The sequence below is a fragment of the Calidris pugnax genome, unplaced genomic scaffold, assembly GCF_001431845.1.
Source record: "Calidris pugnax isolate Ruff unplaced genomic scaffold, ASM143184v1 scaffold17, whole genome shotgun sequence".
Classification (NCBI taxonomy): Eukaryota; Metazoa; Chordata; class Aves; order Charadriiformes; family Scolopacidae; genus Calidris; species Calidris pugnax.
This window is the reverse complement of record NW_015090794.1, coordinates 12311325-12318480: the sequence shown is the minus strand read 5'-3', so window position 1 is coordinate 12318480 and position 7156 is coordinate 12311325. Positions and strand designations below refer to the sequence as shown.

General features: G+C 69.2%; 1 protein-coding gene across 3 annotated transcripts in view; it reads right to left on the bottom strand.

The window, feature by feature from the left end:
• Positions 1-7150, bottom strand: part of RGS11 (regulator of G-protein signaling 11) — an 11144-nt gene extending 3994 nt beyond the window's left edge. The window contains exons 1-4 of one of the 3 annotated variants that reach the window (XM_014936244.1): positions 7055-7150; positions 2764-2860; positions 314-364; positions 45-212 (exon numbers count right to left, since the gene is read on the bottom strand). In XM_014936244.1, coding sequence (XP_014791730.1) covers positions 45-212; positions 314-364; positions 2764-2860; positions 7055-7114 — 376 coding nt within the window. In that variant the 5' untranslated portion in view covers positions 7115-7150. Of the gene's footprint in view, positions 1-44; positions 213-313; positions 365-682; positions 824-2763; positions 2861-5833; positions 5904-7054 lie in introns of those variants that run through there. The other 2 variants (XM_014936242.1, XM_014936243.1) reach the window with 2 other exon arrangements.
• Positions 7151-7156: the final 6 nt, after the last annotated feature.

The window sequence follows — 7156 nt, the reverse complement described above, 5'->3', positions numbered from 1 at the left end:
AAATGGGGGGTCGGGGGGGGGGGAGGGAGGAAGAGGCTGAGGCACGGTGCCATGGGGTGCCATGGGGTGCCGAGTGGGGGGTACCCAAGGCTGGGGGGGTCGTACCTGGAAGCGGTAGGGGGACTCGTCCGCCCGCAGCACCAGGCTGCGGGGGTCTTTGAGGGGGTAGATGTAGCCGTGCTTCACGATGAGGTTGCCGAGGTGCAGTGATTCTAGGGGGAGGGGGGCAGGAATGGGGGGGCTGCACGGTGGTGGCTCGGTGGTCCCGGTCACACCCCCCCGTGGTGCCAGCCACCCACACCGGGGCACTCACCCTCCTCGGAGATGCCGTACTTCTGGATGAGCCACTCCACGATGTCATTCCCTGGGGACCAAGGCAGCGTCAGCGGGGTGGGATGGCATCCCCCAAACTGGGCACGGGGAGATTCCCAGTCTGGGGCACCCTGGCACGGCACGGCGGGTGCCGAGGGGGGGCACACGGGGTGATGGGGACCCTGCCAAGGACGTGCTGGGCCGCCCGCCCTGCTGATGCATAATTGATCCCAGCTGGGGGAGGCGAGCGGCACCGGGGGGGGACGCGGGGCTGGGTGGTGGGTGCAGCACCGAGGCCACCCGGGGAGGGAGGGGGGGTGTCACCTGCACGACTCCCCCCCACCCTACACCCCTGACGGGCCTGACCCACCTGTCATGGCGTGGGGGATGACGGTGATGAGCAGGCGCTGGTTCCTCATCTTGATGCCCATGTCGGGGTCCTGCATGCTGACGATCAGCCGCTCCATCTGCCCGGCAAGCACCCACCGTGCTCAGACCCCCCGGCTGGGGGCACAGCCTGGCACCCCCTGCCTGGACCTGGGGTGCCCTGTGTCCATTCTAGGGACAGCCTGGCACCCCACAGCCAGACCTGGGGCACCCTGTGTCCATTCTATGGATAACGTGGCACCCCACAGCTGGATCTGGGGCACCCTGTGCCCATTCTAGGGACAGCCTGGCACCCCACAACCAGACCTGGGGCACCCTGTGTCCATTTTAGGGACAGCTGGCACCCCACAGCCAGACCTGGGGCACCCTGTGCCCATTTTAGGGACAGCCTATAGGGACAGCCTGGCACCCCACAGCTGGATCCGGGGCACCCTGTATCCATTTTAGGGACAGCCTAGCACCCCACAACCAGACCTGGGGCACACTGAGCCTCGCTGAGGGACAGCCTGGGACATCCCCAGAGCACCCTGTGCCTATTCCAGGCACAGCCTGGCACCCCACAGCCAGACCTGGGGCACCCTGTGCCCAATCTATGGACAGCCTGGCACCCACAGCTGGATCTGGGGCACACTGTGCCCCGCTGAGGGGCAGCCTGGCACCCCACAGCCAGACCTGGGGCACCCTGTGCCCAATCTATGGACAGCCTGGCACCCACAGCTGGATCTGGGGCACACTGTGCCCCGCTGAGGGACAGCCTGGCACCCCACAGCCAGACCTGGGGCACCCTGTGTCCATTCTCTGGACAGCCTGGCACCCCACAGCTGGATCTGGGGTACCCTGTGTCCATTCTAGGGACAGCCTGGCACCCCACAGCCAGACCTGGGGCACCCTGTGTCCATTCTCTGGACAGCCTGGCACCCCACAGCTGGATCTGGGGTACCCTGTGTCCATTCTAGGGACAGCCTGGCACCCCACAACCAGACCTGGGGCACCCTGTGTCCATTCTCTGGACAGCCTGGCACCCCACAGCTGGATCTGGGGTACCCTGTGTCCATTCTAGGGACAGCCTGGCACCCCACAACCAGACCTGGGGCACACTGTTCCTATTCCAGGGACAGCCTGACACCCCACAGCTGGATCTGGGGCACCCTGTGTCCATTCTCTCTGGCACCCCCTGCCTGGACCTGGGGTGCCCTGTGTCCATTCTAGGGACAGCCTGGCACCCCACAGCCAGACCTGGGGCACCCTGTGTCCATTCTATGGATAACGTGGCACCCCACAGCTGGATCTGGGGCACCCTGTGCCCATTCTAGGGACAGCCTGGCACCCCACAACCAGACCTGGGGCACCCTGTGTCCATTTTAGGGACAGCTGGCACCCCACAGCCAGACCTGGGGCACCCTGTGCCCATTTTAGGGACAGCCTAGCACCCCACAGCTGGATCTGGGGCACCCTGTGCCCATTCTGGGGACAGCCTGGCACCCCACAACCAGACCTGGGGCACACTGAGCCTCGCTGAGGGACAGCCTGGGACCCCCCCCAGGGCACTCTGTTCCTATTCCAGGGACAGCCTGGCACCCCACAGCCGGATCTGGGGCACCCTGTGCCTGTTCTATGGACAGCCTGGCACCCCACAGCCAGACTTGGGGCACTGTGTGCCCGTTCTGGGGACAGCCTGGCACCCAGAGCTGGATCTGGAGCACCCTGTGCCCGTTCTGGGGACAGACTGGCCACCCCTGCCCCGACCCAGGACACCCTGTTCTGGGGACACCCTGGCATCCCACAGCCGGTTCTGGGGCACGCTGTGCCAGGCTGGCGGGTGCCGAGGGGGGTCACACGGGGTGATGGGGACCCTGCCAAGGACGTGCTGGGCCGCCCGCCCTGCTGATGCATAATTGATCCCAGCTGCAGCGCTGAGCACCGGCGGGTGCGGGGAGGCGAGCGGCGCTGGGGGGGGACGCGGGGCTGGGTGGTGGGGGCAGCACCGAGGCCACCCGGGGAGGGAGGGGGGGTGTCACCTGCACGACTCCCCCCCACCCTACACCCCTGACGGGCCTGACCCACCTGTCATGGCGTGGGGGATGACGGTGATGAGCAGGCGCTGGTTCCTCATCTTGATGCCCATGTCGGGGTCCTGCATGCTGACGATCAGCCGCTCCATCTGCCCGGCAAGCACCCACCGTGCTCAGACCCCCCGGCTGGGGGCACAGCCTGGCACCCCCTGCCTGGACCTGGGGTGCCCCGTGTCCATTCTAGGGACAGCCTGGCACCCCACAGCTGGATCCGGGGCACCCTGTATCCATTTTAGGGACAGCCTAGCACCCCACAACCAGACCTGGGGCACACTGAGCCTCGCTGAGGGACAGCCTGGGACATCCCCAGAGCACCCTGTGCCTATTCCAGGCACAGCCTGGCACCCCACAGCCAGACCTGGGGCACCCTGTGCCCAATCTATGGACAGCCTGGCACCCACAGCTGGATCTGGGGCACACTGTGCCCCGCTGAGGGACAGCCTGGCACCCCACAGCTGGATCTGGGGCACACTGTGCCCCGCTGAGGGGCAGCCTGGCACCCCACAGCCAGACCTGGGGCACCCTGTGCCCAATCTATGGACAGCCTGGCACCCCCAGCTGGATCTGGGGCACACTGTGCCCCGCTGAGGGGCAGCCTGGCACCCCACAGCCAGACCTGGGGCACCCTGTGCCCAATCTATGGACAGCCTGGCACCCCCAGCTGGATCTGGGGCACACTGTGCCCCGCTGAGGGGCAGCCTGGCACCCCACAGCCAGACCTGGGGCACCCTGTGCCCAATCTATGGACAGCCTGGCACCCCCAGCTGGATCTGGGGCACACTGTGCCCCGCTGAGGGGCAGCCTGGCACCCCACAGCCAGACCTGGGGCACCCTGTGCCCAATCTATGGACAGCCTGGCACCCCCAGCTGGATCTGGGGCACACTGTGCCCCGCTGAGGGGCAGCCTGGCACCCCACAGCCAGACCTGGGGCACCCTGTGCCCAATCTATGGACAGCCTGGCACCCCCAGCTGGATCTGGGGCACACTGTGCCCCGCTGAGGGGCAGCCTGGCACCCCACAGCCAGACCTGGGGCACCCTGTGCCCAATCTATGGACAGCCTGGCACCCCCAGCTGGATCTGGGGCACACTGTGCCCCGCTGAGGGGCAGCCTGGCACCCCACAGCCAGACCTGGGGCACCCTGTGCCCAATCTATGGACAGCCTGGCACCCCCAGCTGGATCTGGGGCACACTGTGCCCCGCTGAGGGGCAGCCTGGCACCCCACAGCCAGACCTGGGGCACCCTGTGCCCAATCTATGGACAGCCTGGCACCCCCAGCTGGATCTGGGGCACACTGTGCCCCGCTGAGGGGCAGCCTGGCACCCCACAGCCAGACCTGGGGCACCCTGTGCCCAATCTATGGACAGCCTGGCACCCCCAGCTGGATCTGGGGCACACTGTGCCCCGCTGAGGGGCAGCCTGGCACCCCACAGCCAGACCTGGGGCACCCTGTGCCCAATCTATGGACAGCCTGGCACCCCCAGCTGGATCTGGGGCACACTGTGCCCCGCTGAGGGGCAGCCTGGCACCCCACAGCCAGACCTGGGGCACCCTGTGCCCAATCTATGGACAGCCTGGCACCCCCAGCTGGATCTGGGGCACACTGTGCCCCGCTGAGGGGCAGCCTGGCACCCCACAGCCAGACCTGGGGCACCCTGTGCCCAATCTATGGACAGCCTGGCACCCCCAGCTGGATCTGGGGCACACTGTGCCCCGCTGAGGGGCAGCCTGGCACCCCACAGCCAGACCTGGGGCACCCTGTGCCCAATCTATGGACAGCCTGGCACCCCCAGCTGGATCTGGGGCACACTGTGCCCCGCTGAGGGGCAGCCTGGCACCCCACAGCCAGACCTGGGGCACCCTGTGCCCAATCTATGGACAGCCTGGCACCCCCAGCTGGATCTGGGGCACACTGTGCCCCGCTGAGGGGCAGCCTGGCACCCCACAGCCAGACCTGGGGCACCCTGTGCCCATTCTCGGGACAGCCTGGCACCCCACAGCTGGATCTGGGGTAAGCCAGACCTGGGGCACCCTGTGTCCATTCTATGGATAACGTGGCACCCCACAGCTGGATCTGGGGCACCCTGTGCCCATTCTCGGGACAGCCTGGCACCCCACAGCCAGACTTGGGGCACTGTGTGCCCGTTCTGGGGACAGCCTGGCACCCCACAGCCAGACTTGGGGCACTGTGTGCCCGTTCTGGGGACAGCCTGGCACCCCACAGCCAGACTTGGGGCACTGTGTGCCCGTTCTGGGGACAGCCTGGCACCCCACAGCCAGACTTGGGGCACTGTGTGCCCGTTCTGGGGACAGCCTGGCACCCCACAGCCAGACTTGGGGCACTGTGTGCCCGTTCTGGGGACAGCCTGGCACCCCACAGCCAGACTTGGGGCACTGTGTGCCCGTTCTGGGGACAGCCTGGCACCCAGAGCTGGATCTGGAGCACCCTGTGCCCGTTCTGGGGACAGACTGGCCACCCCTGCCCCGACCCAGGACACCCTGTTCTGGGGACACCCTGGCACCCCACAGCCGGTTCTGGGGCACGCTGTGCCAGGCTGAGGGACAGCCTGGGCGAGCGTCCAACACCGGGGGTGCGGGCACCCCCCCGCCGGGCATCCCTGGGCCGGGGAGTCCCGGTTTGGGGACCGAGCTCTTCCGGGGCTGTGGCAGCGCCCGGGGCAGGGGCTCCGGGGGTGTCCCCGCGTGGGGCGGTGCCCGGGGGCCCGTGGCGGGGCCGGGGTGGTGCCCACTGTCCCACGGGACACGGGGTGGTGCCGGTACCCCCGGTCGCCGGTGATCCCGACTCCAGGTCCCCGATGCCCGCGGCGTCCAGCGCGGTGCCGGTGCCCGCTCCCCTCGGTACCCGGTCCCCACGGTGCCGGTACCCGGTTCCCTCGGTGCCAGCACCCTCTCCCCTCGGTACCCGGTCCCCACGGTGCCGGTGCCCTGTCCCCACGGTGCTCGGTCCCCGCGGTGCTTGTGCCCAGTCCCCGCCGCCCGTGCCCGGTGCGGTGCCCGGTGCGGTGCCCGGTGCCCGTGGGGCCGGTGCCGGTGCTCTCACCTTGCGCAGACAGGGCATCTGGAGGCGGGGGTGCCGGCCGCGGGGGCCACCGATGGTCATCGCGGGTGCGCGCCCAGACCTGGGGCACCCTGTGTCCATTCTATGGATAACGTGGCACCCCACAGCTGGATCTGGGGCACCCTGTGCCCATTCTAGGGACAGCCTGGCACCCCACAACCAGACCTGGGGCACCCTGTGTCCATTTTAGGGACAGCTGGCACCCCACAGCCAGACCTGGGGCACCCTGTGCCCATTTTAGGGACAGCCTAGCACCCCACAGCTGGATCTGGGGCACCCTGTGCCCATTCTGGGGACAGCCTGGCACCCCACAACCAGACCTGGGGCACACTGAGCCTCGCTGAGGGACAGCCTGGGACCCCCCCCAGGGCACTCTGTTCCTATTCCAGGGACAGCCTGGCACCCCACAGCCGGATCTGGGGCACCCTGTGCCTGTTCTATGGACAGCCTGGCACCCCACAGCCAGACTTGGGGCACTGTGTGCCCGTTCTGGGGACAGCCTGGCACCCAGAGCTGGATCTGGAGCACCCTGTGCCCGTTCTGGGGACAGACTGGCCACCCCTGCCCCGACCCAGGACACCCTGTTCTGGGGACACCCTGGCATCCCACAGCCGGTTCTGGGGCACGCTGTGCCAGGCTGAGGGACAGCCTGGGCGAGCGTCCAACACCGGGGGTGCGGGCACCCCCCCGCCGGGCATCCCTGGGCCGGGGAGTCCCGGTTTGGGGACCGAGCTCTTCCGGGGCTGTGGCAGCGCCCGGGGCAGGGGCTCCGGGGGTGTCCCCGCGTGGGGCGGTGCCCGGGGGCCCGTGGCGGGGCCGGGGTGGTGCCCACTGTCCCACGGGACACGGGGTGGTGCCGGTACCCCCGGTCGCCGGTGATCCCGACTCCAGGTCCCCGATGCCCGCGGCGTCCAGCGCGGTGCCGGTGCCCGCTCCCCTCGGTACCCGGTCCCCACGGTGCCGGTACCCGGTTCCCTCGGTGCCAGCACCCTCTCCCCTCGGTACCCGGTCCCCACGGTGCCCGTACCCGGTCCCCACGGTGCCAGCGCCCGCTCCCCTCGGTACCCGGTCCCCACGGTGCCGGTGCCCTGTCCCCACGGTGCTCGGTCCCCGCGGTGCTTGTGCCCAGTCCCCGCCGCCCGTGCCCGGTGCGGTGCCCGGTGCGGTGCCCGGTGCCCGTGGGGCCGGTGCCGGTGCTCTCACCTTGCGCAGACAGGGCATCTGGAGGCGGGGGTGCCGGCCGCGGGGGCCACCGATGGTCATCGCGGGTGCGCGCCCCGCTCCGCGCCGCTCCGCGGGGCCCCG